Source organism: Polyodon spathula, chromosome 21 (assembly GCF_017654505.1).
Source record: "Polyodon spathula isolate WHYD16114869_AA chromosome 21, ASM1765450v1, whole genome shotgun sequence".
NCBI classification, from domain to species: domain Eukaryota; kingdom Metazoa; phylum Chordata; class Actinopteri; order Acipenseriformes; family Polyodontidae; genus Polyodon; species Polyodon spathula.
The window spans coordinates 9483999-9511614 of record NC_054554.1 but is presented as its reverse complement, the minus strand read 5'-3'; the positions used below and the strand labels follow the sequence as shown (position 1 = coordinate 9511614).

The following is a 27616-nucleotide window of genomic DNA, read 5'->3' as shown; positions in this document are numbered from 1 at the left end:
ACTGTATGGCATTTATTCCTTTTTATTTAATAATTTATTGTTATACTGAGAATGGATTTATTGTACTTGTACTGTGGGAGATGGGCAACCCATCGTAAGACCTCCTGACATCAGGTACGTAAGTTAATTTTGAACAAAAAATCACGGGTAATATAGGTATAAATGATAAGGTGTTTTTACTCTGAAGAACCAGTTCAGCTTTCCTGTGAAGAAAACGTTTAATTGGTCAAAGGACAGCTTGACATTACCAGCAACAGACAGATAATTGGGGAAAAAAAAAATGTTTTGTATGAATGTGAATCTGTTTGTTGCAGCAGATGTAATGTTTCAAAAAGCCAGACAGACTCCCACAAAATTGAAATTAATGACTACACAGGAAACCATACCCTACTCAGTTTTGCATTTTTGGGGGAATATACTGGAATGGGTTGCATTACATTAAAAAAAAAAAAAAAAAAAAAAAACACAGAACCAGAATTATATGGATTATTTTTATTAAAGATAAGGTAATTTTTCCAGCAGTAAAACTGACACCAGTCTACCTAATATTTGCGTTGAAAGCAGGTTTTCACAGCTAATACTGATGCAAAAGCCTATAATATGATATGAAGTGTATTTCTACAGACGAAGTCTTGCCTTGGTATACTTTAAGTGTAAATGTAGCACATTCCAGGTGGAGCAATAATTTTAATGACAGCATCTAGGGTAGAGTCTGACTGGAGTTCAGTAATGAAAAGTTGTCAGTTTTTTGTTCTTTTAATTGATTCTGGAAAACAGTGCAGAATTGCAAAACAACCCATTTGAAAATAATACCGTGAACTGCATTTTGTTAAATTATTGTACTAATGTACATACTGTAATCCACAATAGAACATTTTCCCTGACGAGGTATATACTGTATATTTAAACATCTTCTAGTGCTCTGTGCAAGTGCAGTTAATTAATAACCAGAGTAGAGCTGCACAAACGGATTGTTGAAGTCAAGCTCTGTGCAGGTGAGGGTCATTAGTGTTGATTGGGCTAATTTCCAAACTGAAGAAGCAGCTGCATGGATGTGTGTGGATTGCTGTTCTTCAGAGTCTAAGGAAAGCATTCGTCACAAATCCAAGCAGCTGTTTCTTCTTTTGTATAACTTTAAATGGTAAATTAGCCCAACCAGCACCAATGACCCTCACCTGATTTCTGTGTAATCTGAATAATGGGTTCGTGGAGCACTAAACCAAAGTTATATTTAAATAAAGCCTACCTATTATGCCTTTGGAACTCTCAAAATTATGCACTTCAGCCAAGTTACATACATAATAATGTTTATAAACTTTAAAGCGTAAATGTTTGTCTTTAAACTTTTTTGGTGCACATTTAGTTTCAGCACCTAAGGCACATTTATGCAGTAAAGTAGTTTTCAGTTTTTCAATCCAGCATTTGTTCAACAATGTCAGCGATATTTCAGATGAAATAGATCTGCGTGAAAAGCGTTCTTCACTCGAGCACACATTCCTCAAACATGTTTTAGCAACAATCCTGTTCGACAGATGGATATGCATATCTAATTGCTAGCATCTTCTAATTTAGCCCATGGTAAAGCAATACGTATACTGATAGAATCTATGTGACGGCTGCAAACTGAACTGCATCTACTGCTGTTTGCTTCATCTGATCTGTCCAGATCTCAGAAACACAGTCAATTCCAGACCTGCAGCTTTAGCAAGAAGAGCATTCCCCTGTGGATTATTAAGCTTTCATCTTGCCTCCATGTAGGCGTCCTGTAAAAGCTGACGATCTGAACATGTGCTCCTGCTATCAATGGTTTATGTTAAATTCCAAAATGGATCACTGTCTGAGGCTCCATCGATGAAGGGGCAGGGTGACTGCACATTCCCATCAAACTGCTCCATGCAACTAGTTGCACCTGCAGAAATGTCTATGTCTTATTTTATGGTTTCCCTTGACAGATTGAATGTGCCATGGTCTTTTATTCTAGATAAAGAAAATAACTTATCAAACAGGGAATATATCTGCTGCAACATATATGATCCTAAATCTTAAATATACGAGAACCGCCTTTTATTTATGCACCATTTATTGCCATTTCAGCTCATTTCTCTATGTCCATTTAAACACTTGCTTCAATGGCTGCTTATTGTGCAGTACTGTATATTATGCAATTATTCACTTTTTGAATTTTGTTTCAAATCAAATGACAGAATTCCTGTCTTAATCACACTTTTAAATTACGCTTCATTGCAAAGCAGATTCAGCTTGATTCAGCTGTTTATTGGTGGGTTTATTTGTGGAATAAGTACTCTGTGGACAACAGTGGAAGTTTATTTAAACCCTAATTTCTTTGCATTAGTGTCTTTATGTTGAGTTATTACCCTTGCAGGAGCTCATGAGGAAGTTCTGTACTGAAGCATTGTTTCAGTGATGTGCTGTAGTGTTGTGGTTCAGTTTTATGAGCTCCTTTGTGTTTTTGAAGATTGCTTGTACTTGAATGCCTTGTGTTCTGACATTGCTTGTGAAAATGCCTTCATCAAGCAGTGTTCCAGTTGAGGCAATAGAAAAGATGTCTCAGTTTTTGCCTCCTTTAAGTTCAGCTAATGAATACAAATAACATCTGCAGCACAGCTAGTGCTTGACTGTTAAAAAAAAACAAAAACTATTTGAATCATTTCAATGAAGTATTACAAATGACTGGTATTAATTAAAATTATTATTTTTTTAAATAAGTGACTTTGCACACTATTACTGGCCCACTTGAATTAAATTCAGTCAGTTCTCTTTCATTACCTCTGGGTGCACCATTACCATACCTCAATGAGAACTGAATTATTACAATTTATAATGAGATTTCTCATGTTTTTTCTATACATTTTCAGTGCCCAAATATTCTACCCCTGATTTTCTCCTCAGTTTGGAATGTCCAATTTTTTTCCCCCCTCACTGCAGTAATTCCCCACAACAGCTCAGGCTATCTGAAAGTCAGTGGGCGTCCTCTGATCCCACGACCAAGCCAACTGCTTCTTTATTCCCAGGAACTTGAAAACAGTTGTCTGCTAGCTACCTTCCTCAGGAAGACAAAGGCCAGCCCTGCAGGAGTCTGCCTGAGCACAGCCAGGGCGTTCCCCTCACTGTATGACTCCCCCTGCATGCCACACATACATGCTTTTACAAGGTGAGCCACTCAGGGACCCTGGCGTTCATTTTTTAATTAGTTACCTACAGTAATGTTTGGGATGGGACGTCAACCTGGGCTGACAGAGCTTAACTATAAACTCACTACCAAGCTCTTAGAGCCAGCCTCTGTAAGTGGAGCAGTAGGGTCTTTTGTACCAGAAACCATCACACCATCAAAATAAAGTGCCCCAGAAGGTCTGGGGCCATTAGATCTTGCAGCTTTCGGTATCCAGGTTTTTTCAACTTAGTTTGTAATTGACTGTACTCCCAGCAAACTCAATTTATAACATTGGCCTCCCAAACCTTTAAACGAAAAACACTCTTGTGTATTTAACATTTATTTTCTATCTATAGGACCAACTCCAGAAAAAGTGTTGTCGCTTAAATTTGTTAGTGGCTTTACAATTCAGTGTTTAATGTTTTATTGGTTCATTTTAACTGCTGACTACGTTGGCAGCTATTGTACAGGACGATTGGCACAGCATCGTTGCTTTGCATTGTCTTCAATTGCACTTCAACGTTGACATTACTGAACAACCATCTGATGGCCAAAATGCTTCGACAATGTTGCACAAACTATGAATCACCTTGTAAATATTTACTAAAACCAGACAGTATAAACACACAACTAATAGCAAAGAAAGTAAATGGAAGTGATATTCCAGTTTCATTCTATTGAAACCCTGTCCCCCTGTCCCCCTGTCAAAAGACAGCAAGTCATTTTGGACATTAGCGGGTATTTTGAAGGCAGGACAAATATAGGCTTTTGGTTTTAAGAATATGTTAGTGAATGAGTGCAATAGATCATCTGCCATTGGTGAGACCACAGTCATCAACACAGTACCTGGGTATGTAACAATGTCTCCAAAAGTGCTTAAAGAATGTAGCTAAGGGTTGCTTTCAATTCCATAATGTTTTCACAAGAGAGGATGATCTTGACTCTAAACCTCCACTTGTCAACTGGATTATTATATCCAAGCATGTTTATCTTAGTTGGATTTCTGCCAATACCTAATGTGCAATAAGGCAAAACATTCTGTAAAATAGTGGTTCATTCACTCATCTGTTGCCTACTTTAGATTACAGCGCACAGCATCCATCTACCATTTCTCTTCATCACCACAGATTTATATAGCGCTTGGTATTGGTGTCAGAGTCCAGGCAGGGGAGTGTGTCTGTGGCTCAGGGCTTCTTGGGCCTGTCGGTATCCAGGGGCTGCTCAGACTCGCTGGGGTTGCTCTTCCTGTCCCGCCTGTGCTCTCCTTTGGTTCTGGTCCACGAGGGCGAGCGCAGGTATCCTCCGCGAGGGAGGGGGGGCTGGTGCAGAGCTGAAAAATACACCATGCATGCGACAACGAATGAGCTGTTTAAAATGGAACTATCGATCACTTCAAAACAAAATAACCACCCCACACAGCAAGTACAGCAAGCTCTTTTCCCTCATCATACTTGTTTACCTCAGATATGTTTTCTCTAGGCAGAGGCACAGCAATCTTCACAATATTATGAATACAGTTTTTCATGTTTTATTTTCTAATTCATTTCCCAGAGTTCTTCACTCTCTATGGCTTTGCAGCAAAAGGCCCAGTAATTTGATTTAACTGAATTTTTATTTCAGGAATTTTCACTCAGCCAATTAACCTCTGCACTTTTCTAACAACACAAAACAGCTGGTCAGTCAGTCACACATGTCAGACAATGCAAGAGTTAATTCTACAACTCACATTACCTGATTACCTGATTGTTCTTAACTAGCCTGTGATTTGCATGGTTTTGTCAGCTCCCTGCAGACCCTCCTCAGAATGCTAACAGCAGGCAGGCTTTTCTCCTGATCCCCTTTTGTTTGACTGTAATACCACTACCTGCCCTACTGTTGCAGTTGCTTACTGTATTTTACTGTCACCCCTTTAAGTGGACAAACAAGTTCCCTCCATCACTCTTAACCCATAAATACCTGTATAGGCACTTTTACATGTATCTTTCTAATCTGGTGTAAGTGCTACGCAACATTTACATTGCATTATGTGGGATTTGTCTGCAATCACAAACCCAAGTGTTGTAACAGCAGTCTTGCCTCAAGGCACTGGGTTGTGACTGAGTGACAGTTATTTGAGCAAGATGAACTCACAGATCTAATTGGCTTGGGAAATGCACCCTGTTTTTACTCTGTTACTTGAGCCAGACTGTTACTTCAGCTAGTTAGGATTTACCCTAGAGGAATCCCAGAATATACTGGCAAAAAAAGACCCCCTCGTAGAGGAATCCCAGAATATACTGGCAAAAAAAGACCCCTCGTACAAACTCTCACAAGACAGTTAAGGATAGACACTGGTTTACTTGTATTGCCGTACTGCTTAATAACAGAAAAAACATCTTTCAAAAATCCTCTTAATCTTAATGGATTATATTTCCGAAAAAGATCATTGTTGAATTCACACTGCTACCATCACATTAATGCATAGTTAAACACAGATTTCCAACTTGGCCGTCTTGTCTAGTTTTTAAATTAAATAAAATCAGCCAACTATTTCCTTTGTATTAGAGTTCTGTATTCGTTCCGAGCAGCAATATTGATCACACCAGGGCAGAATTTGATGAGTCTGCTTTAAAATTTGTTCAGCAGATTTCAGGATTCCTGCTGCATTCTTTGTGTGTCTGTGGGGAGAAGGGGGTGGGGGGGTGGGGGAGAGATTAGTGGTGCCTATCCTTTGCTGTCGTCTCTGATTTATACCACAGTGAGAGCTCAGTCCCCTGGCTAAATGACTTTAAAACATCGTCCCAGTCAGCACTACTGTCAGAGGGCTGGCTGAGGCTTAGCCTTCCTGACAGACACTTTTATGAGTGTACATGACATGGGCCACAATGCAGGGCCCGAACAAAGGGTGCGCTTCAGACCACATGCCGGGTGTGTGTGACACTGCGAGCAGCAGCAAGAAGTCAAACATCGTCAATGTCAGATAATTATTATATTTCAATTACACTTTGTTGTCCTTGGGATTTAAGTAATGAAGCTGCTTGAGTGGTAGCCCCTTACAGTGTGCTTCAAAACTACCGGACACTTGCAGGACCCTTTCCCACAAGAATACGCTTCCGAAACAGTCAAGATGGCTTCAAGAATATCTGACCTTGGGTTTATCTTAATGATTTAAACACAGGCAGATCTACATATCGACATCCTAAAACTGTTAAACCTGATTTCTGGATAATCGCTTAACAAATTGTCCTGAAACGCGATAGTTCTTATTGTATACCAAGAGTCGCCATTGATATAACCCTAGGTGATCACCATTTACATTATTCTGAAGTACTTCACAGCCATGGTGGTGGTGGGGGGGGTTAAGTTACTGACATACTTGGTTTACTAGACGAGAGTTTCAATAAATAAATAGTGTGGGAAAGAACCTGACCGAATAAGAGAGAAATAAAAGGCACTATTGTTTTGATCATACAGTTTTGTGAATAGGTTGCATGTTTAAATTCTAAAATGTTTTGTTATTTTTGCAGCTTACCGCACTGCCATAAAAATAAAATCATGAAAAAGTTGAATAAATCATTAACTTTTCCCAGTATCATTCATATTCAACCAACAATTGAATCTACGAGAAAGCACTGTGAGACTTGGAAGTACAAAAGCCTAGAACTGAGATAATAACACGTTATAATATATAAGACCCTGATACAGCCATGTGGAATGTCTTCTGTATTAGATAGCTTGTATCGAATAGTTTGTATCAGATACAAATGACATTATATGCTGTTTAATTATTCTTATTTACTATATATGGTACACATTCTAGTATAGGATGCTATGTAAGATACAAACTGATTCTCAACGACCTCTTGTGAATACCTTTGGTGGAGTGACACTTATAGTTGTAACACACAGCATCCTATACAAGTATATATATATTATATTATATATATATATATATATATATAGATATATATACTAATATATATATACACACACATTCTGTGTCATATTCACACACTGTAGTATTACAAATGCATAGGTTTTTATTTATACTTAATAGTATCATATAAGTATCTGATCTTTTTTTCACCAAAGCTATGTACAGAGAATGCTGCTGCATTTGGTTTCCAGATTCTGATAAATGTGTTACCTTAGTATTTGGGTTGAAAGTTATGTCTGAATTCATGTTTCCCTTAAAAAAATAAGGAAAAAAAAAGGGAAAAATATGCCTATTTTAAAATAAACCCTGCACTGTTTATTTTTGTATCACATCTGATCCAATGCTTAGCCACCCCTCTATAGTATTATTTTTTAAATCCTGGCTCACCAGACAGAATTTTTCAGTACTATGTATTGCCAGACAGGAAATAAAAAAAAAAAAAAATTGTTTCTTTTCTCATTAAAAAACGTTGTGGGCATTACACTGTTAAATAGCTTCAAATGTAGTTTTAATTTTCATTTAATAAACTACTGGGATTAAAATTTAAGAAACTAAGTCAAGTAGAGAGGCTGTTCCGCTAGTGCCTTCTTCAGTGTACTGATTAAAACTGTGCGTGGTGATATTAAAGAAAGTACTGAAAAGAAGAAAGATAGACATGAAATAGAATTGAGAGGAAAAGAAGATTAGATTATAGTGTAGGTACGGACGATCTTTTGGTAAACTGATGTGACTTTGTTAATCCATTCTAAATTTAATGTTTAGTGCACATTGGGACAAGTGGATGGGTTTACACTCTCTAAAAATGCTGTCCTGAATCCAAAAACAACTTTAAAAAAGACCAGTCTGCACAGGACAATCAATCTTTATTTCATATAGCGCCTTTCGTAGTGGACCACCATCACAAAGTGCTTTACAAGATATGGAAAACAATGCATAATATATTAAATACAAGGCTAGGATGTGAAAAGAAAATTCTAAAACATTGTAGATGCATTTAAAAAAAAAAGTAGCAACGACACAACAGATAATAACAGATATCAGGCTTAAAGAGCATGGAAAGCAAAAGAGAACAAGTGGGTCTTCAGAGGTGGGAGGAGGCTTGTGTTCCCAATATCCGTGGGTAACCTAAACAAACTGGAAAGCCAACTGATGCAGCAAAAGGTTAAAAAATGTAGTAAGCATAGTATTTGAATCAACAATTCTACATGGTAGTGAGACTCTACAGCTTTAAGCTTAACATTGATAATTACCATGAAAGAAAAATTGTTTCTTGTCTAACGATGTTTGCTGAGTTGAATACTTAACATTGTTAGCTTTGATGGCATAATATTTTATCTGGATGAGACGCGTGACAATGCGTATTTGTCTTTATTATTTTCTTTCTTGTAAAAGATATTTTCTAATCTAGCAAAAGTATGGTAAGATAAAGGTTAAATTAAAAAAAATTAAAAAATAAAGTGTTCTAGTGAGTTGCTGTGAATCAAAATTAGACATTTGCTTTTGGTTGACATTATTTCTAAGCCATGCAATGTATCACAATAATCTATTATACTAATAATATATACAGGCAAAAGCTTTATAATGCATTTGATGGGTTTCTCGATCAAAAGATAGTCATACAGCACTGCAATCATGAATCATTTTCCAGGACAGAGATGGGTCATTTCTACGTATAAGGCTTTTCAAATACAAAGCACCATCATTATTCACTTTTGCTTTTTCACCATTGTACTTTGTTCTTAGTTCTTTGTCTGTGTGTTGCATTAAAAAACATGTAGTCTATGAATACAGTTTCAACTACTACTTGTTTCATGGTCCAGCACACAGGTCAGCCTGGAGGAGACATTGCTGACTTTAATTTTGCATTATTGGAAAAACAGCTGTTTTTTGTAAACAAGTGTTGTATTATACAATATAATCAGTTTGCTCATAAAAAAAGTCCTTTGTTGTTGGTTTTCTGTTTCGTAAACACGATTCTCCTCATTTTTTTTTTCATTCCTACTCATCAAAATTTACATTTAGATTCCTGCTTAAGCATGAGAAATCTACTGAAAAGAAAGCCGTGAGCAAGCTGTGACTAAGCAAAGGGGCACGAGCAGCCCAATTAACTACAGTACAACGCTGAAGGGAGGCATGGCTGTATTAATGCGGATCTACTATAAAAACGAATGACCAAGAAAGTAGCCTGCATTGATCTAGTGTAATACCAGATACCACGTTTTGCGAAACCATAGGTTTCTTTTAAAATGACCTATTTCAGACCTATACAGCGAACAGATCTGCATGGCATGGACACTGTATGGAATTATTTTGTTAGCAACAGCCATTTAAGAATGACACACAAAATGCTTGAATCCCAGCAACAGCCTTATTGAGACTCGACATGGTATGCAATCAGAAATCAAGAAGAGGCACTTTCATTTTCTGGCTTGGATCTCTCAAACAGGTGGATGCACAGCAGGCCACAGTAATCCTGTACCATTAGGAGAGCCCCGATTAAAGAGTGGTCTCCACACTTTGCAGAAGAAAGGAATGGAAATGAGCCTGGCTGCAGTATCGTTATGGCGAACAATAAATCATTGTCGAAACTACTGCCTTGTTGTTATTCACGGGCCTGTCAAGCATCTTCAGAGTAAAATCAACATAGCAGACGAGGGCTTGTTTAATAATAGTATCTATCTACTGCCTATTTTATCAGCTTAATGGTGAATGTTTATAAATGTCACATGTATTGAAATTTCTTCCAGGCTTTAAAGAAGGAGACACAAATTTTGATAGTCTTTCCATAAAGTGTGTGTTTTGAGGGTGTTTGTTATGAGTTGTTGGGGAACCACAGGCAGCAGTAAGAGGTCAGCTTGCCCCTTTAACACTTGCTCCTTGAACCTGCATCGCACTCTTATAATAAGAGGCATCATACACACAATGTACTGCATTAACTTATTGTAAGTCCCCAAAACAAATATTATTCCCAGCAACTACTATTAAACACAAAATAAATACATTTGGTGATTTATAATATTTGATTTATATTATGCATTTATTTAGTTCCATTGTGGTAAATCCCCGGTTTTGACCACGCTGTACAGTACTTTGTGATTTACCATGGTTACCTGTAACTCACCATTATTATATGCTTTGTCTATTCTAAACATCGTTGTGTTTTAACCTTTAACTTTTGTTAGGGCAGCTGGCTTAGACTTTGCTGACTCTTCCAGAGAACGAGTTCCCCATTGCAAATGTACTGTATACATATGGCTTTTAAAGACAAATAATTGCCTATTACTATGTCATACTTACAGCAACTATAAAACACTGTTTTGCAGGACTAACTTCAGTAGGGCAAAAATCAGACTAGATATGAATGGTTTAAATCTTTCTGCAAGTTTTTTTCTGCTAGTAGGAATACTAGCAAGAATACATTATCGTACTTTTTTTTCCCTTACTTTTCTTCATATTTGTCATCTGCCATGATCCATGGCTACAGATATCTTTATACCTAGCTCGTGCTTAAAAGCAAATGACCTCTTTTTTGGATCTTCAGGTTACAATAACATTGCCGTAATCAATCACAACTATGACTGTAGACAGTAAAGCTCCCTTGTGTAGGTAGTAGTTGATGTACACAGTACTCATTTGGGAATGTGTATTCCAAAAATAAAGGACCTACCCTCAAACGACTTGATCTAATGGTTCAGTCCAAAGCAGCTGTATGGATTTAAAGCACCACTCAAGAGGTCATTAAAAGAGTGGTAAGCAAGATTTTAAGGCACTGTTTTTTTCTGTTGAAGATCTTTCGGTCCTTGTTTTTTACACCTAAATTTGGTTTTTACAGATATTTAAAAGAAAATGCTACAGAAGTAAAATTGTTGATGCTTCCTGGTACCAAATCACTTAATGTGTTGTAGTTTAAACTTCACTGGTCAAGCTGCAATCAGGATGGAGACGTAGTATACTGCATACAGTTGTCAGTTAATATACTGCAGTATATTGTAACACACACACACACACACACACACACACACACACACACACACACACACATATATATATATCTTAAATGTATTCATTTTCTGTTCAATATATTTCCAATATGTATTCTGTCTCTATTTCATTTCCTAAAGGGATTGAAAATGATGGATGAACGTCTCATCTCAGAGAGCTCAGCTCTCCTGAATACAATAACGAAAATTGGATGATTTTTGCCATGATACGTCTTCATTTAAATGATCGATGATTTGAGTCAGGGAAATACAATAGAAATGTAGATTTAAACTGTCCAGACTGGGTCAATATATATAAAAAATGTATAAACTGTAGGAGAGTTTTTTTCAATCAGAAAACTAGATTAAAAAAAACAAAAGTTGGATACTTGCCAGTCTGAGGATTTAATAAAACTAGCTTAACTGTTATCTCAGTGTAATGCACAGAACACATCCTCTGCAGTGCAGTATATGTTTCCTATTTTGTTTGTTTGTACAGTCAGCACTTGGATATCCCTTACCCAGATAGTATAAAAATACTCCAAAACTAACAACATTCGATTTTAAGTGTAAAACAATCAGTAGCACTTTATTACTACTGTATTCCATTGTATTGCAAGCAGCTTATTAACCAACATAAATTCCAAAATATGTTAGTACTACAAATAATAAGAGGAAGAGGAATACTGAGCACATTGTTTAGTGAAGCAGTTGAGGGAATTGGGCTGGAATCTTGTTAGTCAACAGGTTTCAAGTGCATCTAGATTATAGAGATATTGCTGGGGAGGGTCGGAAAATACCAGATGACAGATTATGGATTGTCAGCTGCATCAAGTCCAAGAAGTGCAGGGAAAGTTTGGGACATTCCTGTTCTATGGCTCTTCATTGAAAAAAAAAGAACCATGTAAATGAAAGGTACTGTTCCTGCCCAGGTTTTTAAAGATGAACTGTTTGTATTTTTTAGCCTGAAAGCATCTAGAAACCCCACCACCACCACCACCACCAAAGCCAATGATTGAGGCTTGGTATACAATAGTAATGGCATTATGACTATGTTTTTTGTTTTTTTTTCCACAGGCTGGTGACAATATCATTTCCAGTGCTGAACAGGAATCTTTGAGTTGACTCATTATAGTGGGCAGACACATAGAAAGACAGAACTTACTTGCTGGAGATTCGTTTTGGTTTTCCTCATCAGAGTCGGCAAACACTTCAGCCAGCTCCTGATCGGACATGTCTGTGAGCTCGGTGAGGTCCAGCAGGTCAAAGTGCACCTCCAGGGAGGACACGCTGCTCAGGGGCTCTGAGGAGCACAGCAACATCAACACATCAACACACTGCCCACTTCTGCCCACATATTGCTTGACTGCTAGTGGCTGAAGCTCTGTGTTAGCCTACACAGAACACTTTCTGTGGGGCTCAGCAGCAGCTCAGTTACTGGTACCATGTCTATATGCACATGGTCTTCGAAAAACTAATCTATTTTTTACTTTTCCTTTTTCTGAGGTCTAGCATATTATCAGGAATATAAACCCATGCGCCTATTGTATATACAAGGGCGTGCTTATGCGAAGATATATTCAAATGTGCAAGAAAGATGAAGGAGACAGACCAAACCCCAAGCACACATTTAAAACAAAAGCAATTGTAATGTGCAGGCCTGTCTGGAGTTTGTGCTGAGACTGAACAGCCTTCCTGTTTCAATTAAATTGTGCTCTGCCAGTTGTGCTGATTCTCCATATATATATATATATATATATATATTATATATACACACACACACACACACACACACACACACACACACACACACACACACACACACACACAAAGTAGGTTGGGTTTGCAGAGTTAAATTCTTCTCACTTAGGAATCTCCAGACAAGCTTAAAGACAGATTTAGAGAACATGACAAAGCTCACCTATTGGAGCCAGAACAGGACACATGGAAAAACATTAATTTTTTCAACTTTTGAAGCTACTTACTTTCTAAACACTTTGTACAACAAGAGCTGGCTGGAATTGAGCTATGTGACACAGTTTGTGTCAAACTGTGTATGGCAAGCCAGATGATCATTTTGAGATATTTCAAATTGCATTTTAAGATACTTGAAATATTTGGAGATATTTCAAATTGATTTCCAGATATCTTTAATTGATATCTAAAATTAATTTAAATATATCTGTAAATCAATCAGAGATATTGAAAAATGAAATAAAGATATCTGAAATTGATTTACATAGATCTTTAAATACTATGGAAACCATATGGATTGGGCTAGCTTGGCATACCAAACTGTCATTTAGAGATATCTTAAAATGAAGGTTTTAAAGAAATCTCTAAACGACTTCCTGTTCATTTGAAGATATCTTTAAATGGACAGGAAGTCCATTTAAAGATACAACATAGATATCATGCAGAGATAACTCAAAATGGTTTCCTGTTCATTTGAAGATATCTTCAAATGATTTAGAGATATCTCTAAATGAACAGAAAGTTATTTGAAGATATCTTAATATGTTTTAGCAATATCTCTAAATAAACAGGAAGTTATTTCAAGATATCTTAAAATGATTTACAGATCTCTTTAAATGGACAAGAAATTATTTGAAGATATCTTCAAATGATTTACATATATCTTTAAAACCCTCATTTTAAGATATCTCTAAATGACAGTTTGGCGCATCATGCTAGCCAAATCCACATATCGTTTCAAGATATCTCAAAATAAATTCCTGTGAAAATGCTCTATGTTTTGAATGGACTTCCGGTCTATTTAGAGATATATCCAAATGAACAGAAAGTTATTTTAAGATATGTTCAAATGATTTAGAGATATCCTTAAATGAACATGACATTATTTTGATACATCTCTAAATGATTTAGAGATATCTGAAAAGTATTTAAAGATATCTAAAAAACATTTAGAGATATCTTAAAATGATTTAAAGATATCAAAAAATGCATTTTAGATACCTCATTCAAAGCTCCATTTAAAGATATCTGTAAATCATTTTGAGATATCTCTAAATGCATTTTAGATATCTTCAAATGATTTAGAGATAGCTTCAAATATTTAGAGATATCTATAAATGAATTTGAGATATCTGTAAATGATCATTTGTTTTTTTTTTTTTTTTTTTTTTTTAATATTGAGGATTTACAGGCCATTGGAGCTAATCTGATAACATCCAGCTCTTTTCACTTTTTATCCTGCACTAGATTCCAGGACTCCACTGGTGAAATAGCAGTTGGTTTGTCCCCCTTGATAGTTATTTCATGCTGATCTAGTTTAACTTTTTAACCATGGTGCATAGCATAGCAATTTAGTGCTTATGAAAGGAGGCACAAATACACTGGCTGTAATCAGGAAGTATATTTCAATCCTGCCACTTCTCTCAGATTCAGTGGGGCTAAGCTGACCACTAAATTCACAGCAAAGGATGCAGTCCTTTACAAAAAATAGTATGTTTTAATATACTGGTACACAGCATAGTTTTGTGTCTAATGTATCTATACACATACTGCAGCAAGAAGGCATAGTGCTTTATTTGTAGTTACAGCCATGGCCAAAAGTTTTGCATCACCCTCTAGAATTAACAAATTTTGCTTCATAAAATTGAATGAAACCTCCTGAATAATGTTACGTTGACATATTGAATTACATACTGCATTGTAGTTTTCCATACACATAATGAAAAACTAACAAAAATTAAAAATGTGACATTTCAAAATCTAACATGAAATACTGTTCTAGTATTATGGCTTATGTTAGACGTTTTCTAGTTTCTTTGATTACATGATGTTAAATAAAATATCTAAATTATGTTGATGTAGTTTTTTTTTTAAATGATGTCTCAATCCTATAATTCTAGATGATGCTAAACTTTTGGCCATAGCTGTATATAATGAAATACAGTACATAGTAAAATATATGGGACATATTTTTGGTTCAGTATACAGACAATTGTTGATTTTTATATATTTCTGGATATATATGGCATTATAATGACATAATATAAATTGTTTCATACAATACATTTTGGGGCTCATAATACTGTATACTGTAATATAATAGTCCATATTTAGCTATGTTTTTTTCCCCTCTGAAATTTGCTTGTCACACCTCCACATCCTGGCTTTAGAAGCACTGCATGTTCCAGGATTTAACCTGTTCTGGTAAATACAGTAGAATCACCTGAGAAAAACAGCCTTAATTTAACCAAATATAACCAAAGTGGCTTGTCAAGAAGATCTGATAAAAATGTAGGTACCCATTTCTTAGTGTAAAATAGAGCGTGTTGGTTTGACAATGCAGCTTTCAATAATGATAGCTATATAATTTTTTAACTAGTTCTGTTACATCTGCTTCTGGTGAATTTAAATTAACAAGCCTCCAGCCCCTTAATGGTACAACAGCAGGGTGTACAAGATTTAAATACCAGTACTTTCGTTTTCACGCTGGTACTTTTGTTTTCACCCACACATCATTTATGGTATTTTTTTGCCAATTCTTAATTTGTTTTCTTTGGCTCACAGCTACTAATGAGTTCCCCACTAACAGCTTTTTGCACCATCACTGTGAGACTCATTTTATTATTATACCTACCATTCAACACCTTTATGAACTTCCATGCTGACAGTGGCATTGTGATGGATTAGTTCAATTGCTGCTCCAAATGAGATGCAAGGAGCCTGATGTTTGGCATTTTTGTATTACAAGGAAGCTTCCACAGGTGTTGAAGGTAAGACTAATAATCTTACCTTTAGTCAGGCATTCATTATTAAAAAAAACCCTTGTAGGAAACTAACTGGAAGCATCTTGTCATGGTCTTTAGTACAGAAAATATTGTTATGAACAATGTTGAGCTCAGACATTAAAACTAATTTCCAAGGAAACAAATTAAGAATCGGAAACCAAATACCATGAATGGTAAGTGGGTGAGAAAAATATTTCCTTTTGAACAGCCTTTTGATTCTACCTTTATAGGGTTAACTGATTCCACCTAATATCCTACACTGCAGCATACCAAATAACAGAGGCTTGTCTCTAATGCATACATGCCAACAGTCCCTATGTGGTTGGGACAGTCCCAATTTCCTAGCAAATGTTCCGCGTCTGGATGCATAGGAAGAAAGCCCCGATATTTACCCGTAGAAAAATAAATCATTTATTCTGCACAGTGGAGTCAGTGAAAACCAAACGCTGTTCTCTTTGTGTGGCTGACACATCTGCTGATCACTAACTTATACAAAGGGAAGAATGCTAAATTATGTCTATTTTTACTTTTTTACTGTTATAATGGTTGTGTGGTGTTGAACTGGGGGGATATGTCTATTATATGATAAGTGTCCCGCTGAACAGTTTCCAAATGTTGGCAAGTATGCTAATGTAGACTAAATGCAGAAATTCCTGCACAGCATCAATACAGAGCCAAAGCTGCTCTGCAGAGGACTCAGGGCAGGAGCTTATTGGCACTGGGACTGCTCATCTGCAGTTTTCTCCTCGTTGTCCAGGATTATAATGAAAGTGTGCATACAATCACAGGGGGGGCATTCACACCTTCTTAATGACATATTAGCATCTCTGAATGCACAGTAATGCAAAAGATACTGACTAGCGCTGAGGTTTTAAAGACAGGATTCTGTAGATTGGGCCAACAGTTAGTTTTGCTTTCCATTTTATAGACAACACACAATAACTTCACAGTTGTTATGACAACTATTAAGAAACTGTTAATGACACTCTCCGTTTAAGAGTTCAGCTATTTATTTTTGTTGTAAAAAGGGACTTTAAAAGGCTGAATCTAAAGTTAAATCTAGAATTGATTTAATTCTCTTTCGCAATAAACCATGATTTACACGTTCCACTAGATATATTCTAGTCCAGATGTCTGTTCTTCCAATACTGGATTATGGTGAAGTTGTCTACAAAATGGCCCCGATAGCTGCTTTGGGGAGGCTTGATGCTCTATACCATTCTGCTATAAGATTTATAACTGGTACTTCTTATCTTAGTCATCACTGTGATTTTTTTATTGTGGTTGAATGGCCTTCATTGCACACTAGGCGATTGGATCATTGTCTTAGGTTAGATTATAGAACCCTGACTGGGAAAACCCCACTATATCTACACAACCTATTAAAGTTATCTGCTTCAGTTTCAAATTTAAGATCAGATTAATTTATAAGTGAGAGGTGACGCTCTTCATTGCTTTAATGAGTGCTGCTCACTCAAGATTTGATATAGTACTGGTAAGACAAACGCCATAGAGAAAAGTAATGCACGCAAACATTGTAGGTTTTGTGTCAGTTCTCTGCTGGCAACTTGCTGTTTGAAGCTTTGCAGCCTTTCTTCGTTCAAGTGACTTTGAGGAATTATATGTTTAGCCTTTATAACTCATGGTAAGTCCATTTAAAAAGAAATAACTCACAGTTAAAACAACAACAGAAAAACAAAAACCCCTGTTTGTTTTATTGGACAAATTCTATAAACCTGTGCCTGCACATACACAAGTCCTCATAATCACATAATAATCGCACAGCACCTGAATATATTTGTATACAACCAAGAGTTTATTGAGTTTATAGAGTTTATAGCCAAATTAAATCTGAAATGTCACTAGAAGGCTAGGTATGTATGATAAAATTTTGGTGAAGGTGCAAAATCAAGGTGTTATTATGTTCACCAGTCAGACAGATGGATGGACAGAGCATAAGGGTCCCCATTTTTTGGAGTATGCTGTATTTGATCAGTTGACAAAAATTATGACGGTATCTCTTACATGAACGCGGCCCCTGTTGTGTAAACGACTGTCTTTACATTTTTATCTGCAGTCATATAAAATTAAATATAAATATGGCTATGGTGACTCAAGTAGAAAAGTTAACCCAATGCCATGAGGCAGGTTAATAAGAAAAGAGAAGTGGAACTTCTAAAGGGTTCATAACAGATCTTGTCAAGCTACTCCATCTTCTATGGGAAAACATCCAATTTACTGGACGCATCCAAGTGAACTGTGTTATTACATGTTCATGCTTAACTAACAGGGGCAGCTGTGCTGTATAGGACTCCAGATATCTCAACAGGATGAAATGTACTTTGAAACTGAAATAACCTCTCCTAACACATTTCCACTTACAGTTTATGTTGATGTTCTAAAGTTATCAACCTTTATAATGAAGCTATAATTCAGCAGCTTGTTTTTTGTGCCAGAATCTTCTACTCAGCATTTTACTGGTGAGTGCAAAGCACACGTCTATGGGTTCAATATTGTGTTAACAGCGTCGGGAATAAATCTGTTCGATTTTTTTTTTTTTCTTAAATCACAAATCAATAGTTGAATCTTGAATACAAGTCACTTGAAATATCTCAGCTTTTTGTATTATCCATAATGGGGCTAGCATATTGCTGGCTTTCTGGAAAGGGTAAATTAGCGTCAATGAAGTTGTATTTTATACAATTCCACTGCAGTGTCAGAATCTGCTACTTTAGAGTTTATGGTTAGTAAATTCCATACATCTTACATGTTTTTTACTGTCTATGTAGATTGCACTCTGTGTATGTGGGTAATACCAGCACAAGCAGAATTGAAAGGTCAGAGCGAATGACCTCGTAGACATTGCAGAGGTGAAATTAACAAGAAAGTGCAAGTGGAGCAGACTAGAAGAAGCAAGACATATAAACTGAGCTTTTTTTAAAAATTGTATTTCTTGTAACCCAGTACAGGACCAGATATCATTTTTTTAAAATAAAACAGTGTGCAGTAACACAGCGAGTCTAATTCCGCAGTGCATCAATGTGACAGATATTACGTGGCTCAACTGGCTTGATCTATAGGGCTTCTGTTGTTATGCTGAATAAAGTTCAATTGTAATTAATATCACAAAGGCCAGCACATCCTTGAAGTCTCGACAGGAGACCTGAGGTATTTGATTGTGCTTTTTTCTTGTTGGATTTGATTATAACCAAAAGCTCTTCAGTGAAACACCCTGTAATGCCTCGTCATGCAGAACCCTTACATTCATTTATATTGCTATGCACCGTCCACCATGCTGTTTGATGTCTCCACCAGGCAAATTGAATTGCTCTGCAGTGAAGGGTTTTATACTGATTTGTCCCCCTGCACACAGTATATGGAAAACAACCCATTTCATGCTGCTGGTGTGGAAAACATTCATTCCAAGAAAGGTTTTGACTCCTTATAGTGCCTTACTGTGCAATATTGCTCTGTGGCTACCAGGCTAGTTCTTTAAAAAAAAATAGGTGCCTGCCCCTTTATGTGATCAAATGATTAAGCAGTATGCCTGAAGAAAGAGTGAGGAAATGTATAGAGGCAGTGAGTTTGGGTTTCGAGTATCTTTTTTTTAGTTTATTAAATCTCACCAGCTAGCTTACTAACATGCTATTCATGTTTAATTTGTGTATTTATAAAGAAGTAGGGCCGAAACTGTTCAACAAACACTAGATCCATACTCAGGGATTCTAAAAGTCGATCACATTATTGAAATGGGATTAGATATTTTGCAGTAGAAATGTTTGACAAATATGTTAAAGTAACTGTAGCTAAGAAAAAAACCTGGAATAATACCATATTCCATAAATCTCATCTGTTTTGCACTTCCATTAGCTACACAGGTCTCAAATGTGCAGTTTTGAAAGAAACACATGTTACAGCAAACATTTTAAAACATGGTACTATACCAGGGCTGCAAGCCGTGCCTGTGCTGCACTTCCTGGGTGACATCACCTGGTTCTTGACTGGCTCTTTTCTTGTCAATAACCAATCTGCTGCTTCCCCTCTCAAACAGTAACAAGCTTTGTCCCAGAAGACACTGCTATAATAAATGGCTGTACATGGCAGAGAAAATTAGTTGCCAGCACCTAATAAACTTAAAAAGCTAATGCCGCTTAAAATAAAAAGTAGTTGTATTTTAGTTGTTACAGATAAAGAGGCTTGCTAGCCTTGATATGACCAGTTTCACTGATATTGTTTTCGTTTGGTTTGGCTACAGCTGAACTTCAGTGCTGGCAGATGTTTCTTCACAACAGTACAGCTACTGCCACACTGTACTGGATAGTTATTGGCTGCATGATTTTCCCTCAGATATAATCAATCCCTTATTTATTGTTAGCTGCCAGCCACTGAAAACAAACTTGGCAATACTAGGTTCAATTGCAATACTGCCCTGGCTGCAAGCACTGAACAGATAACTACTTCTTCACAAGGTTAAATATAATGGAAGTTTTCAGTGCAAACAAATCTCCTCATCACACAGAGGACAAAGCATACCATAGTATCCTGATAGCTGAGATTGAATAGCCCTGCCTGAGAAAACAACATCTGGGTTGATATCCCGCTGATGAGTGCAACACACTCAGTGGAATCAGTCCCAATTGGTCAAAGTGATTGTGGCTAACAAAATAGGGTCATAACCCTGTAGAGCACATGTTATATAGGGCTCATATGTGCGGTTTTGAAATAAACATGTTATGGCAAACATGTATTTTCATTTTAAAACATGGCTACACAAGGTTAAAGATGTATCTGTTTGCAAGCCATGTTTTCAGGTAGTGTTGGTCATTTCAAAGCTTCTTTCCTGTGATAAACTTAAAAAGGAGCAGAAGGCAGGTGCATTTGCAAGTTAAATCAATAACTCTTTTCAAGTCTATAAATGGATTACATTTTCTGTTTAAAAGGGATGTTGATGCAATATATTTTAATTGCTACAATGCAGTCCCCTGTAGAAGATCTACCGTTCTAAATTCTTTGACTTCTAAATCATTTTTTTTTTATAAATACATTTGGAATAGGCAATTGTTTTTTTACCCTAGTTTCTCCCCAATTTGAAATGTCTAATTTTAAGTCTGGCTCACCGCTGCAACCCCAGCGCTGACTTGGGAGAGACAAAGACAATCGTCCTCTGAAACGTGTGTCGTCAGCCGTCCGCTTCTTTTCACTCTGCAGGCCCGCCATGCAGCTACAGCATTGGAGGACCACACAGCTCTGGGCCACAGGTGCCCAGCCAGTCTAAATCTGAGCTTACAAACTGTATGTCATTCATAAGCACTGAAGTTGCGGATATAGTAGTTGAAGGATGGCTGTTTAGTTCACAGTGGAACGCATCGGCCCAGAAATCTCAGGAGAGGGAGAGCTTGGTGAAGTCAATATTTAAAAGCTCACAATATCACATAAAAGCATCACCACAGAGGCCCGAAAAAAAGATGGCAGCCAGCAATAGAAATAAAGCAACGTTAATGTATAATTTCATTTTAAAACTAAACTATGTTTTAACAGGTTGTGTTCCTTATATGCAGGCAAACAAATGAACCACTCCCTTCATGGACTCATAATAAAGGAGATATGCAACCATGTTTTATATTAGTAGTGAATCGGGGCACAGTGGATCATTCTTGTGAGACGGCTTCAAGCAGCATGAATAGTGAACAGTGAGGGACACTTTTATTGAAGACTTCATGGCATTTGTAAAGTGTAAATGTTAATAAAGTAATGAAAGGTTTAATGAAATGCCTTTGGTTCATGTAAATATTGATGTATCCTGTTGTTATTATTACAACAGTGTTAATAACAGGCTAATTATGTGTATAGCATCCTTCATAACACTATAGAGATTGTTTATTGACTGTTTATTGCAATCTATAATCTTACCAAAAAACCTTTGGGTTAACAAGAAATAAGTTGTCACTTACGCCTTCTTTCTGCCACATGCAGTAGCCCAGAGTTGGGAAAGGGGATCCCGCCCTCCTCTTCTCCTAAAGGATTGTGGGATACGTCTGTTTTCAGGTCACCCGAGGCAGAAGGTTTCAGTAGGTTTAAAGCTTCTTTGTTCAGTTCTAGCAATACAATAAAATAATTTATAACATGGAATACTGGAAATATAACTACACCTTAGTGCTCACTTAAGTGTGTCTACTTATACCGAGATAAGAACCTTAACTAAAGTGAACACTTATATTAAAGACTGAAGGCATTACTGTGGCCTGAATAAAATTAAAAGCTACAGTACTCTGACCTAATTTTTTCCCTGGTGAGATATTTAGGGTAGTGAATGAATGAAGGGGTCTTATACTAGCACAGTACATGGATTATGTGTCTTCAACGTGATCTAATGGCAAAAATTGAACAGAGAACAGCATATCGCCAATATAGTATAAACATTATGATAGTGAATTTAAATAATATTTAAATAACAATGTATATGTTTTCACTGAATTTATTTAGGTGCATAAGTGATGACTGCACGATGATATTGTTTCACTGAATGTTTTTGTAGTCTTGATAAGTGATTTACCCATATCAAAAGTTTTCCATGGTAAATCTGCACGGTCAGTTTGCAATTTACCATGTCTTTCCTTTAAAATTACCTTCACTCTATAACCCAGAATGACTGCTCGCCAGTCTTATTTATAACCCAATCCAATACAACTAAAAGCATGCATTTTCCTTATAAAAGAGTCATTATGACATTACACCACAGTTAAGGAAAGCACTTTTTTAAAATCCTCCAGCCTCAGAAATGAGTTTGTATATCAACTACCATTCCACATTCACATACAAAATAAAATACTAAACCCAGCCTAATACAATTAAGTAAGCAGAAAAAGAAACCAGATGAAGCAGTCAGTGATTACAAAAAGATCAGTTCATATGAACATGGGTTTGCACTAGGCTATTCTATCAAAAATGGATGGAACTGATATCAGGAATTTAGAAAAATACAATAAAACATGTCTTCACTTACTCTCAAACAACAAACCCAAATAAAGATTGGTAAAGCCCTTTTCAAGACATAACTAACATACAGAAAATGACAATGCTTACTGAACAGATTAGGCAGCATTCTGTCGCTTTAGTACTTCAGCAGCATACACTTAAAATTGAAAACACTGTGTTCATGGGTGCTGTAGTAACCCCTCTACATTGCACCCAGTGATGGAATGGCTGAGTTATGAAAGTGAGGCCTTCTCAAGAAACCAAGCAATTCATACTGTTCACAGCCAGTACTGCTTGAAATGCAAACCATGCAATTTTGGCTGAGCTGCCACTGTACTCTGAGGCAGTATGCCAGCTGATGACTGCTAGCAAGGCAAACACAGACAAACAACAATGGGATCTGATTTCAGTGAAAATATGTGGTTAGAATCTCACATTCCCAAAGCCAGGTTCAGATGTTCCGTTCAGTTTTTCTGAGGTAATGTAGACGCATAACAAATACAGCGTTTAATTTTGGGCAGCTGTGCTTTTGGAAATGATCTAGCTTGGAACAATTCCATGAAATGGCAAGTTTAAGAGGGCATGTTACTGTGACCGAAACATGAAGCATTCACCTGGTGAACTTGTACATCGAACAAACAAATTGCAAGAAGAGTATGTTAGTGTTTTGCTGAACACTGAAGACATATATGGCATGAAAATGATGAATGTGAGTTATGTGTGTGCAAATATATAAAATCATTTTCTAAGATAATATTACTTTCACTGCAGTAAGAGAAAATAAAAGAAGAGAACTGAAGAAAATGAACAAAGTAGAAAAATGAATAAAATGTATTCAGCACATTCTGCAGCGGAGCGTTTGTTTTTTTGGTACAGTTTGGATAAACAAGTGTCACAATACAGTATAGTCCACAGCGACAGCAGCCTGCTGACCAGAATGTCTAATTTGGTTAAAGTCAGGCCCAGTGCAGGAGCTTTTAATATAAATTCAGGATCTCAAAAGGAGAAAAAACATTTTTCATATGACAGTGATAACAACAGAGTGCATCTAGTGTACATGGAGACTAAACTTGACTCTGTCTAGGATTGCGTTCCCTCAGAAAACTCGTATCTCCTTGTAGTTTAAACATATCTCATACTTATAGAGGCAAACTGCTCTCTCTTCAAAATAAGGCCCTTGCTCTGAAATAGACACTGGTTCGCAAGTACAGCTGCTGTTATATCAGGCATATTCATTTTTCATACAGGATGTTAGTCTTCGACTGCTGAGTGAGAGCTACCCTTTATTATTTAGAAAAAAAAGGCTTATATCCTGATCCATTTCATTTCATATGTTTTTTCCCACTCAAAAGCAGAAATTGGCAACCATTGTACTGTGTAATTTAAGAGAAGAGGGCTACTGTGTCCTCAACCCAAGGCTACAGTACTTTTTTAAGATTGTCATATAGAGCAATGCTTTGTGCCATGCATTAAAGAAGCATAGTACTCTGAAGCCTATGCAGCACCATATTTATTTAGCAATTCATGCTGGAATAGTTAGTAAACATGGCAAATAATGATAATAAACCTAACAGAATATTCAATAATTAAACTTTTAAAAAATTAAGCTGATATGAAACCCTTTTTATTTAATTACAGTTTTGTATGACTGAGAGATTCATTGAGACTAACAACCCTGGAGAATCACATACAGCTATTTATATAGGTTTATAGTGAACTTGTGAAACGTGCTATCAGTTGCAACCTGACATCAAATGTATGGAGGACAAGGGGCAAAGTGTGTAAGTGGTTATGTCTCCAAGCTTAGCAACCCCTTACCCTAAATACTCCATTAAATCATTGTTTAGTTTCTATGTTTATACTACCTAGGTCCTAAGTACTGACTCTCAGACATGGTAATAGGATTATTAGTGGACTATAGCCCACTTAAGTACAATTTAAACTACTATATTCTTGAATAAAGTAAAGCACAACTGTAAAACTGTGGTAAACTTTAAAGGGTAAAACAACTTCTCTCTCTCTCTCTCTCTCTCTCTCTCATATATATATATATATATATATATATATATATATATATATATATATATATATATATATATATATATATATATATATATATATATATATATATATATATATATCCTCCTATGGCTTGGAATTTCACTCAGTAGGTCCATACAACAGGGACATACAGTGCTGCTGTATTTTTAATTTGAATCTACCTAATCTAGCAACATAGCCTTTTCCTAAGGGCACTTGATGTAAGCCAGGATATCAAAGATGTAAATCCTGTTTACAGTCCTTGACCCAAAGGATGTGCATGTGATATAAAAACCTGCATGCCTCACTTGGTAAAAACACGGCAATGTGGATCGCATGGTGAGTCATACAGTCAGGGGAGTGCTGTGCAAAGTCACCTGTCTGCTGGGGATTCGAAAGGTAGCTTTGCATTGGCTCTAGCACTCTTGCGGGTTAGAGAAGCAAAATTGGCAGGGTCTGTTTCTCCTCATCGCACTACAGTACCCTACTGGCCAGGCACCTAGTGAGCGCAAGCAGACACCTGCAGGGCTGGCCTTTGTCCTCCAGAGACTGGTAGGTCGCTAGCATCAGCTCTCTATTATTATTCAGTTATGTATACTGAACAAAAGGATTAGCTGAAATTTTATCTGTGCTAGTAATCTGAGACCAAGAAAAAACATTTTGGTACCAAACCAGTACACTACATTGCGGTTTCAGGATATCTGATCCAAATCTACTGTGTTGCTGAGAATACTATAAAGACAATTGGTTCTGCTAGGATCGTTCCCAGTTTACTTCAGTAGTATTAGGTAGAATTCTGCACACCAAAGTTTTTTAGCCCTCCAAGCCCTTCTTGAAAGCATGACAATGGCAGATCCCTTTCTTACTGGCTGCATCCTGCCTGTTCTAAGTACTGAATTAGTCATAGTCATTAGCACAGACTAGCCTATATTCAAAGCTGTACTTACATTTATTAAGAGCTGCTGTGAACCATATGGTCATGGGCAAGTCTAGCCAAGGATACAAACTTGTTTACTACAGTACCTGTGAACTTCTTAATGTTAAATATTATAGACATAGCAGTTACAAAGAGGCTAGAGAACAAATTGAAACACCTTTGTAAATATGTTGTCCTTTACACAACTCAAGTTTTTTGGTCTCCCTGTAATAAACTGTATAAAAGCTGCATCTTCCTCTTGCAAGTCAATCTAAATAAGCATGACACTAGATCTGATAGATCTGCACTAAGCACTTGGAGGTCTCTCATGTGACAGTGCTGTGTGATAGCATGACGTTCTGTGAACATGACAGTGCTGTATGATAGCATGGCGTTCTATGAACTTGCCATATGGAGGATATTGAAATGCTCCTCACTATGTATTTTGTATTCAATTATCGACTTCTTCGTTAAGAGGCCAGCACCTCAGGGTTTTAAGACATCAAAGCTGAACGATTTGCATTCTGTGTGCCGCTCTCTCCCCAGAAGGAAGCAAACCCCTAGTTAGGGGAGAAAATGAGTTTCAGAGATGACAGTTAGGATTGTGATTAGTATTAAGAATTCATAATTATTGAATAGCTCATGAATCTGAATAGCTCATAACTAGCGAGACGCTAGTCCTTAGGTGAAACTTTAACTGTTTTATTAATGTAACATACATTTTGTAAAAAAATGACCTCATGAATAAGTTTATATAATTTTTCATTCACTTTATTAAAAATCATAGAATAGATATATCTATATAATATAATTATATATATATATATTCTATTTAAGATTCGTGTCGGTAACGGTTTAATATTTTTGTCTATAAACATTTTTTAAACATATGTATGTCACGTTTAAGGTTAAAAAAATAAATAAATAAATAGTAACATTAATTTAATATATTTTAGGTATATTTCTTTTTGCATGGTTATGGGGAGTCACTAATAATGAACAGCTCATCTCTGACAGAATAAATGGCATTAATGGCATAACAATTTATTTTATTAGCAATTATGTATACTTATGTACTAATATATTTGTCCCTAGACTTTGATACATGCCAATGGCATCATCCTATAGTTAATCCTGAGTCCTAACTAGTAATAAACCCATGCTTAAAAATGCACCTTAGCAGATCCTTCAAATAAGCTGACCCTAAAACCCCATTCGTGGTATGCCTATGATTGCCCTGCAGGTTTGCTTGAACTTTGAAAATCCCTCGCAGCATCTAAATATTCTCGGTTAATATTTGTCTTTTACCTTCAGTGTCTTATTTAATTGGCACACCAGTACAAACACATTCCCAAAGAAATAGAACACTCAATACAAACCAAGTTAACACTGTTTAACAAATAGTTATTATTTTACCTGATGTCTAATACTGTAGCAGTGCTCAAGTACCATATTTCAAAGACAGTAGTTCTGCGCATACAGTAAGCCTTTAACAATTAGTTTAGTATCAGAAGCTTGTGTTAAAAGAAAACTGCCTATAAAGACTATGCCTCAGACTGTACCCCAGTTTTGGATAATACAGTATTTCACCTCTTTCTATTTGAATCTGTCTGACTTTACTCACCTGGGGTACCCGCCCCTCCTTGCGCCTCCATCCAGTCAACCTGAGTCAGCTCAGCGGCTTGCTAAGGCAACAGCATCAGAAAGAGAAGCGAGGGAGGCTACTCTCACAGGCAGAGCATCCCTGCAACAACAGAACGCTGGGCATTGCACCAGCAGGAATACATTGCCATGCAAGCAGAGATCACTGTGTGAATTGAAGAGCCACACTGAACTGTATACATTGCATTGGAAATT

At 36.6% G+C, this 27616-nt stretch overlaps 1 protein-coding gene across 1 annotated transcript; it reads right to left on the bottom strand.

The window, feature by feature from the left end:
• Window positions 1-477: 477 nt before the first annotated feature.
• On the bottom strand, window positions 478-27616 carry LOC121296295 (dysbindin domain-containing protein 1-like). Its single transcript, XM_041221678.1, has 4 exons — window positions 27384-27616; window positions 21780-21923; window positions 12234-12371; window positions 478-4502 (listed from the first exon to the last, which is right to left on the bottom strand). The coding sequence occupies exons 1-4, from the start codon at window positions 27412-27414 to the stop codon at window positions 4357-4359; spliced, it is 459 nt and encodes a 152-aa protein (XP_041077612.1). The 5' UTR covers window positions 27415-27616; the 3' UTR covers window positions 478-4356.

Excerpts from the sequence above, each read along its gene's own strand:
- LOC121296295 (XM_041221678.1), bottom strand. The coding sequence starts at position 27,414 with ATGGAGGCGCAAGGAGGGGCGGGTACCCCAG. Across the intron at positions 12,372-21,779 it reads GCATGTGGCAGAAAGAAGGC|AGCCCCTGAGCAGCGTGTCC; the intron begins GTAAGTGACAAC and ends TGTGCTCCTCAG. Across the intron at positions 4,503-12,233 it reads CCAAAACGAATCTCCAGCAA|CTCTGCACCAGCCCCCCCTC; the intron begins GTAAGTTCTGTC and ends TGTATTTTTCAG.